Raw genomic sequence first — 22,576 nt, 5'->3', positions numbered from 1 at the left:
TGGAGTGTATCAAAAAGCACTCTGCTTCCAAACAACTTTGTTGATGTATTATCTGGATTTCTTACGAAGAGCTCCTTATTACAAAGGAGCTAAAGGAAGGAAACACTCTTTTCAATAGTGCCTTTTTTAAGCAGCTTTTCCCTCATATTAGATATCAGGATTATTTGCAGCATCACGGTTGTCTTCCTCTGGACCTTTGCAAAAATGATACAAGCAGACCTTTAATAATTTCAGATTTATTCCATTAAAGTACTCTTGTTTCTTGGCACAATTCTGGTTCCAATTCAGCTCTATAATTAAGGATCAGAGACATCGGGATCAAAAGAAATCCACAAAGTGACAAATACCAAGTGTTAGTTTCTTACACCTAAAAAGAGACCTCCTACCTGAAATTCAAAGAAGCCAGTTTTCAGAGCTTCCTTGAACATCATCTTCTCATAATTTTGGTCTGTCTTCATTATGCCTGCACTCATTTCACTAGGGAGGGAAGGAAGTGAAAACATCAATATTGCATAGTCTACCCCACATAATGGCAACACTGTGTAAAACAACACTGTTGATGTCACCAGTGCAGCACAATCAGCTAACCTATTCTGTAATGTGTTTTATGGAATTCATTAATTTGTAGGGAAAAAAAATAATAATGAAGATGCTCCTTGCAAGGAAAAAAAGAAAGGAAAAAAAAAAGAAAAAAACCCCAAACTGTATTATTAGCCTTTGTACAGTACCTGGCAAAGACTCTGTCATTGAAGGTGTTCGCAGGACCGCTTCTTAGACTGTCTCTGTTTGCAATCATCTCCTTTACCCACTCCACCCACGTGTAGAGACGAAGAATACCAGCATCTGCCATGGCTTCCACAAAGTTGGCATCTTCAACAGTGTCTCCAGCATCAGCCAAGGCTAAACGCATGCCTGAAAGAAACCAGATCAGCTAACATGGCTGGCATGCAATTAATTAGCTAGTAGATAAGAGATGCAGGAGGCATGGGACTCAAAATGAATTACAACTACCTTTTCATTATGAGTTCATAAAATGCAGAGTGAATTTACAAACTGTCTGGCAAACTAGAGAGATGTCTCAAAGGATGGACTTGACCCAGGAGAAGTACACTGCCCTCCTTAGGAAGGAAACCAGACAGACACCAAGAACCAAGAGACTAGCGCAGTCACTGTCCAAAAACCTAGAGCCTGCAAGAGGAACATGGGCACGCACGCACACACAGCGTGCGCCAACAGTACGTGTCTTGTGTTTTCATCTCTTAAGTGACTGTGGAAGAACGAAACCGGCACCCTCTAGGAGGTCTCAACGCCAGGAGCAGTTCTTGGCTGGAACAGATGTTGTGCTAACATGCATCCCAATTTTCTAAATAGAGTTCAGCTTTTCAAACAAGAACAGGTGGTAAGCAGTAGATTTATGGCAATTCCTTACTCCAATAAACCGACTGCTCCTTTGAGAGCAGAACACTAATTTCAGTCATTTTGGCATAACTGAAAACCAGATGCAGGTCAGAACATACTTACCATCTGCAGAAAACTTGTCAACAGCTTGAGTTAGGGTAAGAAAGTTGCCTGTAGATTTAGACATCTGAAAGAAATAGAAAGAAATGAGTCTGTTTTCTCACACATCCACTTTGTCATTGGATAAACAGGACAGACACAGCAAGGGTTTGTGCAAAGCATCAAGAAAGTATTTTGTCATGAACCACAGCAAAAGCAATTTGGTAAATCTGAACTAGGTGTCACAGTAAAAGCCGACTAAACTTTGCAAGCACTCATCTAACTCCTGAACGTGGGACCTGTCTTGAGACTCGCACAAGTTGTTACCACTAAGGTGCGTGCACACTGCAGCTGTGGGGAAGCGGTAGCTGCCTTCTGCAGCATTTGGGTTCCACCTCAGACTTCGTCACGCAGGACCACTGCTACCAAAATTTAATTCAAAAAATTACCTAAATTAAACTTAAAAACTACTTCAAAATGGGTGTTTTCAGCTCATCTTGCATTCATTTTTTCAAGACGGATGCTGGTGGGGTTTTTGCTTCATATCGGACAGTCTCCAAGGCCTAATTCCTAGGTTCAGGCACTTTTCAATTCAATTTCGGAACTTGCATACATTAGCAAGTTATTGGCACAAAACTTTTTCCTCTCACTGCACCTACTCCAATGCTTAACAGGGCTAAAATTTAGTAAAAAAAAAAAAAAAAAATCATTCTACATTAGCTTAAAACTTAACAGAAATGCACTGAAATCTTTACTAAACTGGTGAAGTTATACAAGAGGTAACTTAAGAAAAGTGCTAGACAGAACTGGAGGAAAGGCAGGTCTTTACCACTGATGAATGAAAAACTGGAGGGCACCAGTGAAGAAACTAGAATTTTCACTATTTCCTTCTCTTAAGTTCTGAGAAGGATTTTTCCAGTCTGGCTGGCAGGTGCCTATTTTGACAACCACAAAAGCATCTCATACATTAAACCTCACTATACCTTTTCAGAATTGAGGAGGAGATGTCCATTTGCTCTCACAGCTACAGGCCATTTTTCTCTGTTTGAAGACAAGATACAAAGCATTTGTTAAAGTAAATACATTTTCTCTTTTCAAAAAAAGAGCAAACATTTTACGTTCCAGTGTGGGATAAACACCTTTGGTGGAATCTTCAAAAAAATACTTAAGGGGTGTCTTAAAAAAAAAAATGAGTGTCTTTGAAGATGGAAAGAACTACAGTATAAGGGCTAGGGATTATCACTACTGAAACACAAAGCAGGGAGCGCTGCACTTACAATTACACTTCACTTACCCCACCTCCCTCTATTCAGCTACATTTAGTTTAAAGGCCAGAGACTGGCATTGCCCAGCAGCACTTGATAGAGCTCGGTCCCACACATCTCTACGAGGGAGCGGATAACTAATTCCTCACAACTACCTTTGCTGCTCACGAGAAAACAGCTTCTTCTATAGACAGTTTTATAGAATTCAAACAGAGGTTCAAGGGAACGCAAACAGAGCATCTTAATGCACCAAACTGCATCTTCCTAAAAGCACCACACGATCAGCACCGATTCACAACCTGTACTGCATAGTCCATGGGAATATATATAGACAGTTTTAATGATCGTTGAGAAGTAATTAAGAAAACTTAATGATAACGAAGTCACTGAAAATCCCATTGCAGGAATACAATTCAACACTGGAAAATCCACAGGAGGAGATATTTACAGAATACATTTGACTTTTATAAGACAGGCCAATGAAAGCTAAAAGTTAAAATTTGCTCTCTGCTTTTACACATTTGCTTTTTAGTGTGTTACCTAACTGAGCATTTCATGCCTCCAGAGATAGCTAAAACAAATGAAGAATAGCATGAAACGCCACAGTTCCATCATCATCTGCATTTGAATTTAGCTCTAGATGCTGTTGCTTAGTATTCTCTCCGCTCCCAAAGGAGGAAAAAAACTCTGAAGATACACCAATGCTGTTTTCAGCATGTTTTTACGTATACCCTCTAGAGAAGCACCCAGTCAAGGTACTGCTTAGTGGGGACATGCAAACCCTTAGGTTTGCTCTAGAGCTGATTGAGACTGCCAAGTCAATTCTGCTACATGCTAGAATTCCAGTGTTTAGAACAGACAAGGTTTCAGCAAGTTGACCAGAAGTCATATTATGCAGTCAGATTTCAGTTTTGCTTTAAATAATGTTTTACAATTTGTAAGAATCTTGCATTTTAAAATCTTTAAAGGATTCTAGAAAAAACAGAGAAAATAGTGGTAAAAAGCCTTCAATTTCAATAACTTCTACCATAGACAACTGTAACAAAGCTGCAATATGAAAGAATATATTTTCAACCTAATTCTGAGTGTTGTACAGTCCAAAAGCCATTAACTGATGTCCCAGAATACAAACAATCCAGCTCTCTCTCAGGCACGCCTGTCTGTTCTGCATTATCTCCAAGCTTACCTTTGATCTGACCACATAGCCACGTGATTATAGAGGTAGTATGATAGATGATTTGGAACAAGATCTTTGCCAGAAACTCTGAGATCCACAGGATACCAAAATTCAAACTCCTCCTTTAGCTTGTCCAACTTCTCTTTTGGAATCTCTGTTTTAGGAAATGGAGCTGCCTTGAAGAAGATGTAATCCCAAACTTCTTTGCTCATTTGATGTGCCCTGCGCAGAATCAGTCCCACATTGAGACAGCAGTAAAAGTCCCTTTTACACTCCACAGCATTTTGAATAAGACAGCTTAAACCTGTCAATTCATTCTCACACCATACTCCATTTGATAAGCAGAGCAAACATGGACAAAGAGAGTACAGGTACCTTGTCTAAGGTCAGATGAGCCAGTCCAACACTAGGAACAAAATCAGAACCCTAAAGCCCTGCTCAAGCCATGCCCTTCTTAAAATGCTCTTTGATATTTCCTAATAAAGCATGAAGACTCCTGTAGAGAAACAGTAACTAACAATTAAAGCATGATCTTGAATGTCACAGAAACCTGACTATTTCTTTTCCAAATGCACTTCTCCCCACTGCCGAGCATCATTTGTGACCGTAACTAAGTGCTGAAAACCTATTCCTAGTTCACAAATTTCCCTGCCCTCCCTTGCACTGGGTCACATAGCCATTGCTTCTGGCTTCCATGAAAGGAAAAGATCAGGAGGACAAGAGAATTGCTGTACAATTCAAGGTCACCTCCTACATGGAACAATTGGTGGGGTTTTCCCCACTTTAAATGGAATTAATCCATTCAAAATTAACATTTACTATAAGGCACATTTTACCAATTATTAGAGGTAGAGTCCACAATTTTGAATGAAAACACTGATGAGATGCAACTCAGACTGCAGTTCTGCAGCCACTGCCTTGCATTAAAAAAAAAATAAAATAAATCCTTGTTTCCACAGACATTTTTCTTCCGAGCTCCTTAGAATTTCACTGGAGTCCACCATATACTACCTGCACGTATTTCAAATTAAATTATTTCAAATCAGAGTTTACTATTTTTAACAACTACTAAGGTGCTTTGGCCTGTATTATGCAGACAGGAAAAGCATTCTGGACCCAAAGCACCTCCAGGACATATTAAACAACTAGTTCAAATGACAGCTGATACCACCAGTCTAGAATAAAGCCTTACATGCACCAGTTTGCTGGTTTAGATCTGGTAGTTATTGTGCTATGCTTTAAATTACTGCTGTGCGCTGTCATTTAACTGCTCTTTGGTGCCAAAGATCGCTGTAATCGAATGGTGACTGACATGATGCGCCATAAATCCCCTTTTATTTTACCCCAGAGAGTAAGTCTTCGTAAAAAGTGTTTGCTAACACTATAAGAAAGATGTTATCTACTCACGTAAGAGTACACTCTAATTGTATGTAATTACATCAAAGCTATAATTCAGTGCTCAGGATGCTCACTTCAAAGGCTGTTTCCAGACACAACTAGTATGTAGGTAGCCTCTCTATAATTAGCGAGGTTTGAGCCAAAATTAAAACCTTGCCAAGTCTTTCAGAACTATTTCTGTTTGTCAGAATCTTCAGGTTGGTTTTCAGGTTAGTTATAGCATTGAACAAGGTAAGTTCCAGTTCCAATGTGTCAACTACTTAAGAGAATAGTTCATAAAAGATGTAGAATTAGAGCATAGGATTCAGGGCAAGACTGGCAGCGTTTTTTTGAATGCTAGGGGAGTTGTACTATCTCAACTCCCTGATCCCTGTCACTGAAAGCTCACAATCACTCCAACCAAGAGGTCACAGAGCAGTCATAGGAGGTATTTTGGTACAAATGCCTTCTCCCTCTTACTTTGAAGGTTTCCACATACGTGTTGTGGATTAAAAAAATGCTTCTAAAAGAATTACCAACTTTTCATACAGTGACAAAACTTAAGTGCTAATCTTGCTCACTGTACACTGAAGCACGCAATTGATTATAGCTGCAAAGCAGCCTCAACAAGCAGAGACACTTCAGCAGCCACTGAAACCAACCACCCAAAAACACCTGGCAAGGACCATTTCAAGGCAAGTCAAACAAGTACTAAAAGAGGCGATTTACTCTGCATACAGCTCTGCTTTCCAAGACACCCCTCCTCTCTCTCTGGCCACCACATTCTTTCTCTTTTTTAACAATGATGCTTTTTAAACACAAAAGCAAAGAATCAGCTTGCTTGGCAAGCCTTTGTCAAGAACAATTCAGGAGATAAGCACAGCAAATTAAACAGGAAAGCTTGAAGATTCGCTCCCCTTACCTGATGCCTAGGGGAGATTCTCCTTGGCCCCTCAGGTTACCGCCCTGTAACAGATGAGCCACCGTGTAATAGGCCATGTAGATAGTTGAGTCAGAGAGAGACTCTATCAGCCACTGCTCATCCCAAGGTAGCCGGGTACCTAGAAGGGATGGAAGATGGGTATTACAGTCAGCATCATCCCTACTGACAAGCATACATGAGCAGTTTATGATTTTTAGGGGAACATATATACAGACATATACACACACACATGCAAGTACTCATGCTTATGCTTTTAAAAAATCCTTTTTTTTTAAATGCAACTTATGCACTTGAAAATTTTAATAAAGAGAAAGTACTCGCTATTTTTGTAGTCAGCTTAACGCAAGTGTCAAACAAATTTCAGCTCATGATGCTTTGCTGTGTACTATAATGCAGTTATAACAGTTGTCCCATGTCATAGGCTACACAAGATGAAGGATAGTCAGAATTTAAGGAGAAACCCAAGAAATGGTATTAGTTCCTTCTTCTGAGGTCCTTTTTAAATCAATGGCCCAGGCAAAATACTAGAGGTGCTGCACAGAATCACTGTAGTACTTCAAAAATACAACTACCCCTGGCCACAGGCGTTTTCAAGAAAGTGTGCCTTCTCTGGGACGCTGGGCCAAGACATAAGTGGATAAATCGGTTCTACACTTGCCTATACCATTTTGGATTCTAGATAGCACTTAAGCCTTCCAAATGAAGAGATGAGTACCATCTTCATGAGGCACTGAGTGAGAAAAGGAGTGTTTTGCCTACCTAAGCCATATGTCCTGGAGCATGCATGCTCTTGTAGCCAACCTAGAGTAGCTTCAAAATTTCTCCTAGTCTCTTCACAAAACCTGTAAGAAATAAGCTATTACTAATTACTCCTCTCAGCCCTCTTAGGCCAGCAGCAGCAAAAATCACTCCTCTTTACATTCGTTTTTACAACTTACGTCTCTAGATGTTTCAAGCACTCCGATGCCTGTTTCTTCCAGTTCACTTCACCATAATCTAAATACCTACAGTCAGGAAAAGTTTATTGTAATAAAGCAATCCACAAGTAGGATATAATTTGGCAGTACCTTTGTAACTACAGCTTTACTTCACTTACCACTGGTCACAAAGAGCCACGACACATTCATCAGCAGACCTCGATATAACTTGTTTCTCAGGTTCCATATAAATCATGGCTTCATCCTAAGAGTTAAAAGGGCAATAAAAGTGAAGATTTAAGGACTTAGCAAAGTCTTGAAAATCCCCACATCTTACTAAAAAGCATCCTCTCCATTCTAATCTGTTTTATAGCATTTATTGCGTGGCCTTCCCCACTGCACAGGCCCTCTGCCTCAGTATTCACTTCAGTAAAAGGAGGGCAACACTTGACTATGTACTTCTCTGAGGTATCAGTTCACAATTTTGTGAAGTGTCTCCATGACAAAAAGGACAGGAGCACAAAATATTACTCATTGACTACGTCTCTACTGGGAGGGGTGGGGGTAAAGAAAAATATAACGGTCAGCTTTAATTCTACCTTCACAAACCAGGTGTTGTGATGCAGGATGAAAACAGGATGAAGTGTTATATTATAATCTGGACATAACAATGCTGCAACGACAAGGGAATATTGACTAATTAACTGAAGCCTCTCCCACTCCCAGTCCTCCTCAAGAAAATCTTATTAGAGAGATGACATGATCATTGTTCATTTACCACCCTTCCTTCTCTGCACGACACATCCCAGTAGCGGGGTGTCTGCATGTCACAGATATCCTTTACTGGCGGGCTTGAAAGAGACTGACCATTCGGGTCCTAATGCTTTCACTATCTTCCCAACTCTATCAAGGATTAGATCAAACCATCAAAATATTTCCTAGACAAGGTGATGGGATGAAGCAGAGAATAAGAAGTCTCCAACTAAGCTAGTCATCCTGCTTAGCCCAAGAACACAAGGTCCCCCTTCTAGCAGCATTTCATACTATCCAAAGCACCACTAAGAGGACTGAAGAACTAAAATAGAGAGGTTTCTTCAGCGACTCAGCTACTGTGAAAGAGAAAATGGGTAATTTAAACAAAGCTGTGTGCATACTACCACATACATTGTCCACCATCATCTTCTGAATATGTTTCTTGACATCTTGAACTTTTTGTCCTTTGAATCCATCCACCAACATTACCTGTAAAAGATGTATCATAGGAGTTGATTATTTTTTTTAAATTAACAAGAAATACATGCAATAGCTCTTTAGATCAACATGAAGTAGTCATTACTGCAATTTTTTACATGCAAAAAATAGGAATACAGGGATTTTTTCATTAAGCAGATGGTCATCTTTACCCAAAATGCATTTGCATACCTGTCAGCATGCACACAGGCAATAGAACACAGTTAGTCAGAAATAAAAATTGTTGCCAGCTTACAAAAAAACAGCTGAGAAATATATCATAGTGAGCCATTACACAAGTAAAGACAGGAGATTTAAAAAAAACAAACCAAAACAAGCCCACACCACACACCAACACATTGATCTCTTCATACCAGTTTCCCAATCAATACTTGTAACAAAATTGATCAACTCCCCAGAACATGATCACTTGTTAGGAAATCAGACTATAAGTCTGCCTGCAGTCATACACTCCTCTGTTCTTTCCTCAATTCTACATAACCCCTTCAGCTGCAGAACCTGACTGCAGAAGTCTAAATGAGAAGTGGTCTGGGGAAAAGAAAAAAATCTCCTTCTTTCTTGCAGTCTTTTTTTTTTATTCTTGATCTTTACTCACTTTTTTTTCCCCCTCCTAATCAAACTCAGCAAGAAAACACTTACCAAGATCTTTTATTACTTACTCCCTCATAAAACCCCTTCAGGTACACTCTCTCCTTGGCCTCAGCAAGTTTCTCTCTGTCATTCTGGCTCTGGATTTTGAGCTCATCGCAGACTGATGGAGCACAAAGGTTGCCATAGCCTGGGATTTCAATGATGGGCACCTGAGAATTAACAGAACAGTGTCAGATATTCAGTTCTAATTATCTCAATGTAATAAAACCTACACAAAGATTTGTTTCCCAGATTTCACAAGCTTCACTAGAAGTGACACACCAAATGAAACAGAGACAAGTATATTTTGCTTGGTTTGCAGTCCCAAGGCTGACATGGGAGATCGAACCAGAGATTATGAAGGGGGAAAAAAAGGCAGTTATTACTAGTTACCAGAAAGTGTTTGTGCTGCATGATATCTTGGGCAAAAGCAGTATTAAACAAAGAACCCTAATGGCAGCAGAAGTAGGGGCCAGGGCTACATCAAACTTTTACACACAGAGTAGCACAATGCAGTAGATTTGCACCATCTATTACTAATCAAGTTACGTAGGACTTGCAAAGTATTAGTGCAATTCTGCTCATCAAATCATGAATTCCTGGCAGTCCCCAGCACGACTCCTGATCTGCCCTCCCACAAGCAATAACCCACTTTTGTCTCCTGACACGACACCAGCACCAAGCTGCACCAGCACTGAAGCCAGCAAGTGGAAGCAAGGGTAATGGCTTTACCTGTAACCTACGTTTTCTAATGAAAATGGATTCCGCTGTGAGTCTGTGTTAGTAGTAAGGGACTTTGGCTCTTTGCATAGAACAGATATAACAATGATCTAGCCATTACAGCCATAAGTTTTAACCAACCAACAGGTTATCAGTAAAATGATGCAATCCATTCTCCAAAATAGTAACTCCCACAAAGATTAATACTTCCCTTTATCTCTAAAATACAGCACAGAATAACAAATCTTGGTTGCAACACCTAATAGACCCAATATTACAACTACAGCAAAACGTGAAAACTTTAACTTTTCAGCTAATTCAGCTGAGGATGACTTTAAATAGACATTCTGGAAAAGGCAGGCACAGTTCTCAGCACAGTTCTCATCAGCAAATGCAAAGTCATGTGTACAGCAGATGGACACGTTTGGCCGTACTTACTGGTTCAAACGGCAGGACCATTTCATCTTTGATGCCATACTTCACCCTCAAAGCCTTTGAAAGTTAGAAAAAAAATGCAATATGGTTAGAAGAAAAATCTTCTTGATTTTAAGGTTTTTATCTACTTATAGGGTCTTTCTTATGCATAATATTTTGATATAAAGCAGACAAAGCCACTTCCCTGCCTTCTCACTATTTCTCACATCTGAGTTTAATTCTAGTCTTATTTCCAGGTGATTCTTTGTCACAATTGTCCACACTTGAGAGGGGAAGAACTACTATCACCGTACCCTGAAAATGAGTGGGAGAAAAATTCAATAGCCAGGGATAGCTGTGTAGACACTGATGTACTCTTGAAAGTACAGGTACTTTAAGCTTCATTTGAAATTCATATAGAGGTTCTTTCTGGAAGTCACTTCCACAACAGGAATTTATTTCTATTTCACTGGTACTCTTCTATACCTTAACATGCAGAAAAAGTTACATGATTCTCAGCCAAAACTCTTCTTGAAGTCTGAGAATAAGGAAACCTGTTTGCAGCCCAGCTGGTTTTAACTTAATTTATTTTTAACTACTTTGATTTCAAGTGAGAGATGGCAAAACTCCAATTAAGGGAGTTTCATTTTACCCACTGGATATCCACTTTTGACCTTCCACGCTAGGGACAGGAAACAAACAGAAGCAATTCAATTAACAAACTGACCTGTTTTTTTTTCAAATCTCTCAGGGCTGCAATGTCATCCGGAGAATCAGAGGGAACACTTGTTACCACACCAGTTCCTTGACAAAGAAAGAGTTACAACAGATAAAATATTAATCAAGACCTACTGAACACACGGTGTGCATCAAACAGGCTTCAGCAAGACGCTGCTGTAAAGTTACCTTTATCTTCCTTGATCGTGAGCATGGGAAGAGCGTATATAATTTTGTAGGCAGTGAGAGGTGCCGACAGTGCAGCGCCAAGAATCTCCTATGCAGGACAAAGAAATACCGTTACAATAAATAGCACTTTTTCAGCCTAGCCAAGTAAGCTCTCCTGGCCAACATTCTTCCTATTTGCTGGCATTCCTTACATATTGCAAACAAATAAATAAATATATATATTAGTTAGACAAGGAGGAAGTACGTATGAAAAGATCTGTGTACCTACTGAGACAGTATATGGGCTATATACTGATAGAAAAGTCAAATACCAGATAATTTAGAAGAAGTAATTCAGAGAAAGCACAACTACTGAGGTGTAGAGTTGGAAGTAGATAGTAAGCAGGAGAACAGTTTGCCTCCAAATATCTGAAGCACATCAGCATCAAGACAGGAATGAATTAGGAAGCCAGTGTCAAAAGCTAGATTAAACAAAAGGCAGGAAAAAACCTATTGCCAAGACCATTTATGCACTGACAGGAGGCAGTCTAGATGTTGCAGTTGTCTTCTACCTCTCTAATTTGCTTGAATTCACATTATGTCTACTAACAAAGAAACAAAAACTGTATTTTCTGTTTCATCCTTCAAAGCAGGATCAAGAGAGATAGTAACAAGTTTTAGTGAACAGAGATCAAGTGATGTAAACAGCATGAAGGCACTTTGCATTAGGATGAACAAATGCCACTAACTACACTTATTCAAAGCAGAGAAGTTAAGGACAGTAAATATCAAACCCACTAACATTCAACTAGCAAGCTAAGAAAGCTTCTTTCAAAGATGTGCTGGAAATGTCAGTATCAACAAAAGCCTTTTTCACATAAGCCTTTCTAGTGATTACTTTTTTCTGTCCCTTTCCATCCTCGTAGAGAAGGCATCACTCCCCAGCATGCAGAAAAACGTTACTTAAAACCATTCATTCATCAAGTAATGCTAAGGCAATAGTAATGCATTTGTCCACAGGTAAGTGCATGATGTTAATCTCCCAGAAGCAGCTGTAGCTCAGCTGCCAAGCAAGCTGTCTTTTGCTTGGTTTTAGTCACTAAACATGCCAAAATTTTTGTAATAGCTCTTCCTACATTTTCTTTGTAAGTGGAATTCTACCATCGCCTTTCTAAGTATAAGCTTCACAGGAAGAGATAAGCCTGACCAGCAAGCTGCAAGATGCTTACTTCTCCCATCAGCTCCTTGACAACAGGTACGACTCCATTATCTTTTGTAAAGCCCTGGTAGGACATGTTCCTGGCAGCTCTTTGGGTACAGATAAAAATATCCCCATTCAGAGTTTCAAAGCCGATGTACTTCATATCTGGGCGAACCCAGCAGTTAGTCTGTCCAAACATGGTCTCTGGTCTGAGCGTAGCAGCCACCAAGAAGATTTTTTTTCCTCTTAGGCCACTGGGGGGAAAAAAAGTATTTTATAAGTCACCAAAATAAAAACATTCAGGGCAATACAGAACATGCTTTTAAGTTAATATCAACTTTTAAGTAACATTTCCTAAGGGATGAAAGTGGGTCATTAAGTTCTTTGTGGGTTTTCCATTTTCTTTCTTTTTTTTTTTTTAAACTCCAATTTGAGTTCCACACAGACTAGTGAATATAGCAGCTCAAAACAGAGACCAAGTCCTTGAAGTGACAGAAATCACAGGGTGAAATTAAATTCTGCATTAGCCAAAACAGACTGGCTAATTTAATGGTCACTTCCGGCCACAAGATAGAACCTATTTGCCATTACAAATTCAAGACCTACCTTAATTTTGCAGGATAAGGCTCTAACACCTTCATTTTTATTAGTGTATACTCTTGAGGCCCAACACCCTACAATTCACATAAACAATGCAGCAATCAGTGTGTGACATTGACTCAAGCAGTAAAGAAAATAAACCCTATTCTGGAGTAACCTAACCTAAATTCTATTTAAGGTACTGATGCTTCTTCAAAGTAAATCATATTTCCATTGATACAAAAGGCTGTTTACCAAAATGCAGACTGGAGAGAGAGGTTATACTTTACTCCTATGTCCGAAAATTCACCTGTCACAGCCACCATCTCAGTGACATGTAAGTTAATAACAGCTTATTTGTTTTAACAGGTAAATAATTATATGATGTAGTGACACTGCTGGCACAAATTGCCAAATAATCACAGAAAACAGCTACACTGGAAAATACAATCCATAGTTCGAGACAAATATTCTTAATAGAGGAGTTCATTCAATTTTCACATGTACTGACAACTGAGAACTGATAACTCTGTATATACAAAATACATTTTGCTCCAAGATACAATTTATCTTTCCATTTAGTACTTAAGATCCTAAGCAATACATAAAAAAGTCAAATAAAAATGTTACCTCTCCTGTTTGCCTGTCATGATCCATGCAAGGCTGTCCATCTTTTGGAGAATAAATTGTATACCTAGAAAAAGGTATATTTTCATTTAGTAACAAATAAAATGATGTCTAAACGGGGGGGGGGGAGAAAAAAAGATCTTTATGAAAAAGAGACCCCTTAATGGTATTTTCAAATTTTGCATCAATCTGTTTCTACCAATGTCGACGTTCACTTTTTGCAAGAGCTTTCAGTACTGGCCCTATTTTCCTTTGAGTTGGTATCCATGGAAAAACTGAAGCAGGAACACAATCTCACGCACCTTGCTAGCACAACAAATACACTACTGCGTCTCGCAGAGCATTTGAAATGAAAGGATTTTAGTTTAATGTGAGTTCTAAGCACGTTCTAGAGACGCATCATAGGGTTTTGTCTTTGGTAAATCTCAGCTTATCCATACTCACAATAAACTCAGAGTTGAGTGGCAGGCTTACCGTTTCCCAAACTTAATCTTATTTCTTTCCTTTAATGTAAGAAATTGCCATCGTACGAAGGAATCGTAATAAGGATTAACATCTGTAGTAATGAACGAACGCCTCCAATCCACCTGGAAATGCATAACAGTCTCCAGTAAGCAAATACAATAACGGAATTCAAGGAACCTCACAACAGCAAAACTATTTATTTTTAAAATAATAGAAGTTTCTCTCCAAAAAGACAATGCAAGTGCGTATCACACAAAGGGTGCGTGCTTAAAAACCAACTCTGTAGTCTGCATGTGCATTGTCTTTCCGAGCCGAGATGTCCAAGACTCAAGGCTCTGTCTGCTTTCTGTGAATTTTAGAGATTTTAGTAGCTTTAACCAACCACTCAGCTAAATTTCAGCACTACTTTGTTTCATAATCTCTACCTGTCTTTATTTTTAAAAATCTGTTGTTAGTAGGATGTGTCTTTATTGACTATCACATCATTACTCTTCCTAAAACTACTGTCGATGCTGACTAAGAACAGTTATCCAACACAGAAACAAGAAGTGAAAGTCATAATTCCTTTATTCGATTCTTGTTTCCAGTTGTGATCATTCCATAGTATAAGCACTATATAAGAAAGCACTTAATTATCACCCAAGACTATTAAAAGGTTACATGAATAATTCCAAAAATACCAGAAACATTTCTACAATAGTGCTGGTACTATGCAGACAATCTTCTCAAAGGAGAAGCAGCATATTCATAAAAATAACAAGAATACAAGTATGGCTGCTTGCAGAACTGACTTTTACATGTCATACAGTTACCTTCAATCCCATGCTCTTCAGATCCTGGACAGCGAGGGGGGGGAAATAATCCAGCCAATGCTCAGCTTCAGAAAAACTGATGACTTCTTCATCAGAAAGACCCAAAGACTTCATGATTCCCCACTGGTATTTGGAAGAGCCAGTCTTGGCAGCAGCCTTACTCTGAAAGGACAGTTGCGATTAGGAAAAGTGCATGTTCTTGTATTCACGATAGCTTTACATGCTCAAAAGCATTTTTCTCTTTTAATGTTGCAGTTTCTATCACCACATATACAAGTTAATACGAACATGCTAGCAGCCCTCCTCTAGCAGTGAAGATTGATTAATCAGAGTTTCTGATCTACAGTATTTCTAGCTTGTACTCACCTGTACATACATTAACCCCCCTCTTTCCAACTGTTAAATGCTTAGAGCTATCTCATACACCTGCAAAAAGGGTGTGCCAAGACAAACTGGCAAGAAATGACCAGCTCACTGAGGTCCTGGTCAAACAAAAGGGTGTTTTTACCATAAAAAGGTGCACTCTAGCCTTGCATCAAAAACCTTCTGTGCTGTTACTTTGCTCACGTTACCTTTCCAGCTATTGCCCTTCAAACACCTTATGTCTCTACCCAACAGCAACTTACACCTGCAAGTGCAGGCACATCACATCTTCTGTTGATGTAGGGCAGACAGAATCCCAAATCTAATGCTTCCAGCATGACAATCTCTAACATACACAAACAATACACATAAGAACATCTCTAAATTTTTCCTAGACTTCATTCTTTTCCTTGCTTTGTGACACTCTCAATATCATAAATCTCATTTAAATACCTGATAAGCCAAAATAGTTCGGAGGATTTTACTTAGTGTAGTCAGAATAGGCTAGCTATCAATTTACAAGACAATTGAATAGTAAGGATATGCATCCCTTACCGCTGAGAAAGCAGAGTTATTTCCTACAACTTGCTTGTGAATGCTTTAGCAGGGGTGGGGGAGGTGGGTAAAATCAGAGTATTGCTCTGGATGACCTCATTTTCTCAGGAAATTATTAAACAGTGTAGCCACTCGCCCTTAAAATTTCATGCATTAAAACAGTATCTCTGGAACCATGCAGATGATGGTCTAACCTTTCAAGTCTACCTTAAAAGTACCCAGCTATCTTGGAAAAAAGCAATCTAAATAATTGTATCACAGGCTCCTCTGAGGAGCATTAAGGAGGAAAAACCTATAACGCATACTTTGAAGCTTTGAGAGCTCAGCTGCCAATCCAGAAAGTCTTTGTTTAAAGTTTACCTTTTTGCCTTTTGCTTTGTCTCTGATGATGATTTCTTCTTCTTTTTTAGCAGAATTTTCTTCCTCCTCTTCTTCCTCATCAGGAAATTCAGGTGGACAGCCATATAATTCCATTTCTCTTTTTAGCTTATCTGCACAAGCCTAAACAGAGTTATTGGTAGTCTATGAGCACCTTTCTGTGGCAATTGCTTCAACCATAGCTAAGGAGTGCTTTTTACTGATAACGCTTTGCATTTCACTACAACGCTTTAAACATTGCCTTAACTTCTAGATCTTGCAACTTCAAGAATGCCTGCCATGGTAGGAACAGGTTTACAATGAGGCTTTTCTTGCAAATGAAAAAATACAATAGGTAAGCTTAGTTTTAAAGCATTTTATTTTCTAGAAAGTGATAACGCATAGTTCAAGCACAACAAATCTTTACTAGAAATTCAGGTTCCAAATCACACTGTCTTGATGAATTTTTGACTAAATTAACATGATGTTCTAGATGGACAGTAAGCAACACTCTAAGTAGTCTGAAGTACAAAAAACATTAGGAAAGAGCCCCCAGCAACTCAAACCATCTTACCTTTATGGGCATCCCAGTGCAGTGCAGACCAAATGGAAACAAGCAGTTCTTTCCCTTTAACCTCTGATACCCAACTGCAAACTATATAAATGGAAAAATGAAACAGGTGAAAAGAATGGCATAAGGCTAAACTAGCACTCTTCTCAAAAAAACAAGTGCAATTCCTTCTTTAACATGAAACTACTAAAAGATAGACAAACACAGTCAACAGCATCTAGGAAGCTAATTATAAGGAAAGGTGAAACTGAATTTTATTATCAGGTCTGCCACTGCCTGGCTGCATAAGTACAAGCTTTCCTAATTTTCAGGGGGCTGCTTTTGACTGGAGAAGAATGGGTGCAAAGAAGAGATTGATTTTGTGGAATCCTAGCCACTAAAACCTGTTAGCATACAGGTAGTAGAGCACAGTATTCACAAACAAAAGAGACAGTAAGATTTCTTGTGAAGTTTGCGCCATTCAGCAGATAGAATCATAGAATGGTTTGGGTTGGAAGAGATCTCAAAGATCATCTAGTTCCAACCCCCCTGCTGCGGGCAGGGACACCCTCCACTAGACCACGTTGCCCAAAGCCTCATCCAGCCTGGTCTTAAAACACTGCCAGGGATGGGGCCTCCACAGCCTCCCTGGGCAACCTGTGCCAGTGCCTCACCACCCTCACAGTAAAGAATTTCTTTCTAACATCTAATAGACAAATGACAATAAGCAGCATCTCCTAAAAGTCTCGGCTGATCTGAATGAATGGAGGAAACACCTGTAGTCTAGTCTCCTAGAATTAAAAAAGCAAATCAGTGGCACTTCTCTTCAACCAGCAATATTTCCACTGAAAATATGGGAAAAAGAGGAAAGTGAATTAAGTCATTATTGAATCTATAAAGTAATTAGCAAGGCATTCTGTTAGCTCAAACTTTAACTACAAAACTAGCACTTGTTCTAGAGTAGTATTTAAAGGTATTAGCAAAGGAAAATTTTTACCTCACATTTAGATAAAGAAAATGTGTGTCCCAGGTGAAGGCGGCCGTTCATGTAGGGATAAGGAAAGGTAACAAAGTACTTTCCTTTGCTGAGAAGAAATTCAAAGAATCAAAACATGTAATTAGCTTTTAAAATTACCATCAGAAGATACACAAGTAAAACAGTTCACTGATATGTTCAGTTATTATCAGCCCACAGTGACATTCAAATATTTTTCCCTGCCAGCAACACAAGCCTGATTTTAAAGAACTGATACACTAACAGGTTTTATTATCTTTAAAAAAAAAAACCAAAAAACAAACACAAAAGAAAAAGCCCACATAGGACTGACATCACAGAGAAACTGAAATAGATGTAACATCTTCCCAAAGGTAAGAAGTTCTAATCCTGCTTCTGTAAGTTAATTACTGCAAAGGCTTGACGTCACTTACTAATCTCCCAGCGTCCAAGTTCAGGTTTTCTAGTGGCACACTGTAAATAATTACTCACTTCAGAGATACGTTGTTGCACAGTGTTTTGAATGCCTATTACATTGTTGTAACCTGACCTCTCAAATCAACCAGAATTTCCAGATCTTTAGGACACTATATTTCTACCTCCAGGTCTGCGCTCCGCTTCACACCTTGTCTTTACCCTTCAGACACTACCGCTGATGTATAAACGTGCAGAAATAAAGGCCAAGTCATTTGTTTGCTTGCAAAATATTACAGTTCAAGAAGCTGCCAGGTGTTACGCTGCTTTAGTTATTATCGTGGTTTAGTTTGACTTTCCCACACAACAAAAACTAACCTCTCACTGCCAAGGTCACTGCTTTTTCACTCGCAGACCTACCCAAATGCCCAATGCTGTTCCACAAGGAAGCCTCCCTCTACACTGCACAGAGCATCGATCCTATTGATTTGAGAGGAATTGTGCTCCCAAGCACGCCAAGTTTTTCCAGAGGTTCTGTCTTAAATAAGTTTCTCAGGGTTACACTGAAATAAAACCAAGAGTTAAACGGTCTTTCTGAATCCCGTAGGACGCTGCCTTCGCCCGTGGGACACGCGTCCTGCCAGCAGCTCCGCTCCATCCCTTCCTCGGGCCGTCAGCAAGATGAGAACAGTTATGACACCAGCCAGGCGGGACAAAATTTAAACAAAGAAATAAAAACCTTCTACGATCAAAAGACAGCGGCTCAGGAATATTTTACCACAGGACCAGAAAGCCATTATCAAAGCATAGGTTAAAAGCAGAATGTTCTATTAAAAAAAAAAAAAAATCCTTAACTAACAAATAAGACAAACAAGGTAAAATTCACAGCAGTTCAAATGAATGAGAAGAGACAAATACTAAAAAAGAAAGGAAAACGACCCAGACAGACCTCAGTACAGATTCATACCCAGAGATGATGTCAACAAGAGGGTTTCTTATTTTATTTTAACAAATAAAGAACAAAGGTATTCCTAGCAACAGCATTATTACATGGAAACAGCAGAAAACAAGAGACGGTTCAGACACAGCCCCTCTAGAAACACAATGAAATTACATTAGCAGAGGAAGCTGCAAGCAAAGCAGCAGAAATACAACCAATGCAATGGCTGGAACTTAAGTTACAGAACTTCACAGGCAATAAAAAAAAAACCTTTAGATAATAATAAAAAAAATAAATCGGGAGCATTGTTAGCCAGTTAAATAACCTGAGAAGATCTGCTGTGAAATTCCATTCTTTTTAAATAGGGGTTAATTTTTTTCCAAAGGAATCTCCTCTAGTTCAAACAGGAATTATACCAAAGAATCTACTAAGTTTGACTTTTCCAAAAGGTCAAAACCCCGTTATAAGTCATCTCTCTATTTCTTCAGATAACTGTGATTTTTGACATTGACACAGCTATTCCTGCTATCACTTCCCAGGACTGAGTTTTGTATGAACAGCAACAGATCTCTTACAGCGGTTTTGTCCACATCATAGTAGAGCTTTACTAGCTCCACGCAAGAAAAACTACGGCAAGTAAAGCCTTCTCCTGGCACGGGACGAAATCCCACTGCAACTACATAAGGACTGACTGCAGACATGTTCATGCCAGCATCAACTCTCTCTCCTCTAAGGTAGCTTCTAGTAGTATGAGCTATTTTATAAAAATAGATAGAAGTTTAAGATAAAATCCTGAGATAAATACATGGCATTTTAGCTAGAAGCGTAAGAATATTAGTTTAGCAAAGCAGCTTTTTCTCTATTTATAAGGTGGTCACATGTTACCACAACGAACACTGAAATTTCATATTAAATTGCTCCATGTTGTAAAACTGACCTACTGCTTTCATTTTCAGCCAGAAACCAAGTATTAAATGTAGCCCTAAATTTCAACCTGCAAGATAGTGAACACTTAAAGTACAGACTGCATTTCTTTTAAGTAAATAAGAGTGCTACAGTGTGAGTAACACACCTCCACACAACAGTTTTTATTGCACCTCCTACTTTAGTATTCAGATCTTCTGGGCCATTTGGGTCCTTCACTCTTTACTCAGCCCTGGGACTAGTTTTGCTGCAGCTGCAGATCGCAGCAGAAGTGCAAATGAAGTTCTACGACTAAGAGCGTAGTGGACAAACCCCTGCAATATAGTCCATGTACTAAAAGAAGTCACAGCACCTCATCTGAGGTACAGCAGTGACCACATGCCTGGCCTTCATCCACTTCTATGCAAAGGGAACCAGGCTGGCCTACGCCAGGACCCAAGGTATCGGTTTAACAGTTTTCTTTTCTCAGCGAAGCGGAACAAGTACACACCTTCCTTCAGAGAAAGGAGCGCTCCTTCCTAACTGGAGAGGAAAAGCCCTCCCACTAGTAATGGCTCAAGCATCGCATTGAGACGCCTCCTCCATGTCAAAAAGTAGAAGTCACCAAAGAGACTCCGTTTTTAAAGTATCAGAGGGTACTGATACTACCAAGGAATGAGAAGGCGGCTTTTTTTATCCTGCTGGAACTTGGCCAGCACATGTCCACCACTGCTTTATCCTGTCAGCTATAGAAACGCCAACTTGTGTAAGTAAGCATCTCCAGATGATCCACAAACACTGAAAAGAGGCCACTTTTCCCCCCTTGGGTTTTGAAGGAAAAACGTTGTCTAGAAAAGACATTTCAAGCAGTGAAAGATAAAACCTGTAAAAAAATTGATACCTCTTTTGGTTCTGTTTATCTGAAGCATTAATCTCAAAGACTCGCTCATCTTCCCACTTTTGCTGGATCTCTTTTTCAATTTTCTTCAGGAAATCGACTTTTGCTGTGCCTTTGCGTTCCTGTTAAACAGGAAGAGGAAGAAAAGGCTGGCTGAATGGGTTAACAAATACAGAACTGTAATACATTACAGACCACTCCTCAACTCCTTTCGTTACAGACGAGTATTCTCTGGGCTCCATAACACTGCAGCATAATCTCACAACAGAGAGCATCATTAACGCAATCAATGATCAGTCCGTGTAAATCTGTATCCTTAAGGTTCAGCCTTCCAAAACAAGATCAAAAGTCTTAAGGGAAGGGCTAACAATCTTTTTCCAAGGCAAAGCACTCTCTAGTAGCCATCACAGCACACACACTAACAAACCGATCATCTTACCAATAACTAACAAACTGAAAGGTGTCTGAGTTGAAGAGATAGGAACGGGTATAAATCATAAGTGAAAAAAAACCCATGGAATTCTATTTTTATTCCAGACTCTTCATAAACCCCATGGAATGTTTTGTCACCTACTATACCTTAAGTGGGAATAGTACTTCCTATGCCAGGAGAAAAGTCTGGCATACAAGTCTACTCTAATTGTAGTGCACAAAGAGAGTTCTCTAGCTAAATTATTTTAAATTCCATTGGCGTTTAAACACCCCCATTAAGAGTTAAATATTCCTTCTCCTTATTCTTTTATCATACAACATATTGCAAGTGTTAAAGAATAAATACAGTACAGACGCTGCAGCCGTAAATCCTGACGTACATGAAGTTTGAGCGCTTGGTGGTTTTTCCCCAAGATGAAGGCACTAAGACGTTTGGGGCAGACGTCGTGCCTGCCTCTACTCATATAAGCAAACAGAGACCTGACTAACAATAGAAATACTACAGCAAACCTCAAAATGCTCTGAAAGAAAAGCAGAGATACTACAATAACTTAATGAAAGGCTCCAGCTCGTGCCAAGAGGTTTAATCGCCAGTCTCTCATTCCCCCACGGTACCAATCATTCGCCTTAGCGTGGCTCCGCCAGCTCGCTAATTACTACGCCACCCATCAAGGCACGGAACCAGCTGCAGCAGCAGTTCGGCCCTTCAGAGCGCTCCTCAGCCGTGCGAGCCGCCCGCCCAACGCGCTCAGAAGCGGGAGCCCGCCAGGCCTCCGCCGCCCCTCGCGGGCGGGCCTCCCCCGGACCGCTCTCCCACAGCTCCGCACGCCGCAGAACGGCGCTGTGAAACGGCAGAGCCAGGCCGGCGCGGAGGGCAGCCCGGCCACCGGCCCCGGAGGCGGCCTGCCCCACGCGAACGGGCCGCCCCGCCCCGCCGCCCACCGCGGCCCCAGAGCGGGCCGGGCCCGGAGCTCCCGCATGGCCGGGCCGAGCGGAGCGGGGAGTCGCGCCCCGGCCTCACTCACCGCCATGCTGCCGGGCCGCCACGCCTGACGGGACACGGGGCGCCACGCCCCGCCGCACGGGGCCGCACCGCAGCTCCCGCCGGCGGCCGGGCCCTACCAAGGCGGCGGGCGGGGCGCTGCGGGCCTTTTGTAGCGCGAAAGGCGCTGACTCCCGCCGCCGCCTGTGGCAGCTGGGACGGAGAGAGCGCGGCCAGGGCCGCCGGCGGTGCTGCTGTGCGGCCCCGCTCCCGTGCCGGTGCGCAGCCAGAGCGCGGGCCGAGCCCCGCTCCCCGGGCCGGGCGGGTTGGCCCAGACAAGGCCCGGGCGCTCGGCGGCCGCCCGGGGCCCCGCGGGCGGGGCAAGTCAGGAACTCCGCCGGGCCGCTGGGGGCGCCACCTCGGCGGGG

General features: G+C 40.7%; 1 protein-coding gene across 1 annotated transcript in view; it reads right to left on the bottom strand.

Moving 5' to 3' along the window:
• The window catches only part of LARS1 (leucyl-tRNA synthetase 1), a 34,229-nt gene extending 11,734 nt beyond the window's left edge, over positions 1–22,495 (bottom strand). The window contains exons 1-24 of the mRNA XM_054841310.1: positions 22,192–22,495; positions 20,738–20,856; positions 17,583–17,670; positions 16,610–16,690; positions 16,039–16,179; positions 14,761–14,922; positions 13,958–14,070; positions 13,487–13,550; positions 12,884–12,951; positions 12,306–12,531; positions 11,098–11,185; positions 10,919–10,995; positions 10,216–10,269; positions 9,087–9,227; positions 8,341–8,418; positions 7,356–7,441; positions 7,198–7,263; positions 7,019–7,101; positions 6,239–6,377; positions 3,949–4,161; positions 2,481–2,538; positions 1,522–1,585; positions 729–912; positions 387–477 (exon numbers count right to left, since the gene is read on the bottom strand). Coding sequence (XP_054697285.1) covers positions 387–477; positions 729–912; positions 1,522–1,585; positions 2,481–2,538; positions 3,949–4,161; positions 6,239–6,377; positions 7,019–7,101; positions 7,198–7,263; positions 7,356–7,441; positions 8,341–8,418; positions 9,087–9,227; positions 10,216–10,269; positions 10,919–10,995; positions 11,098–11,185; positions 12,306–12,531; positions 12,884–12,951; positions 13,487–13,550; positions 13,958–14,070; positions 14,761–14,922; positions 16,039–16,179; positions 16,610–16,690; positions 17,583–17,670; positions 20,738–20,856; positions 22,192–22,197 — 2,490 coding nt within the window. The 5' untranslated portion in view covers positions 22,198–22,495. The remainder of the gene's footprint in view (positions 1–386; positions 478–728; positions 913–1,521; positions 1,586–2,480; positions 2,539–3,948; positions 4,162–6,238; positions 6,378–7,018; positions 7,102–7,197; positions 7,264–7,355; positions 7,442–8,340; positions 8,419–9,086; positions 9,228–10,215; positions 10,270–10,918; positions 10,996–11,097; positions 11,186–12,305; positions 12,532–12,883; positions 12,952–13,486; positions 13,551–13,957; positions 14,071–14,760; positions 14,923–16,038; positions 16,180–16,609; positions 16,691–17,582; positions 17,671–20,737; positions 20,857–22,191) is intronic.
• Between the last annotated feature and the right edge of the window lie 81 nt (positions 22,496–22,576).

Source organism: Grus americana, chromosome 14 (genome assembly GCF_028858705.1).
Source record: "Grus americana isolate bGruAme1 chromosome 14, bGruAme1.mat, whole genome shotgun sequence".
Classification (NCBI taxonomy): Eukaryota; Metazoa; Chordata; class Aves; order Gruiformes; family Gruidae; genus Grus; species Grus americana.
This window is presented reverse-complemented; position numbering and strand designations above follow the sequence as displayed.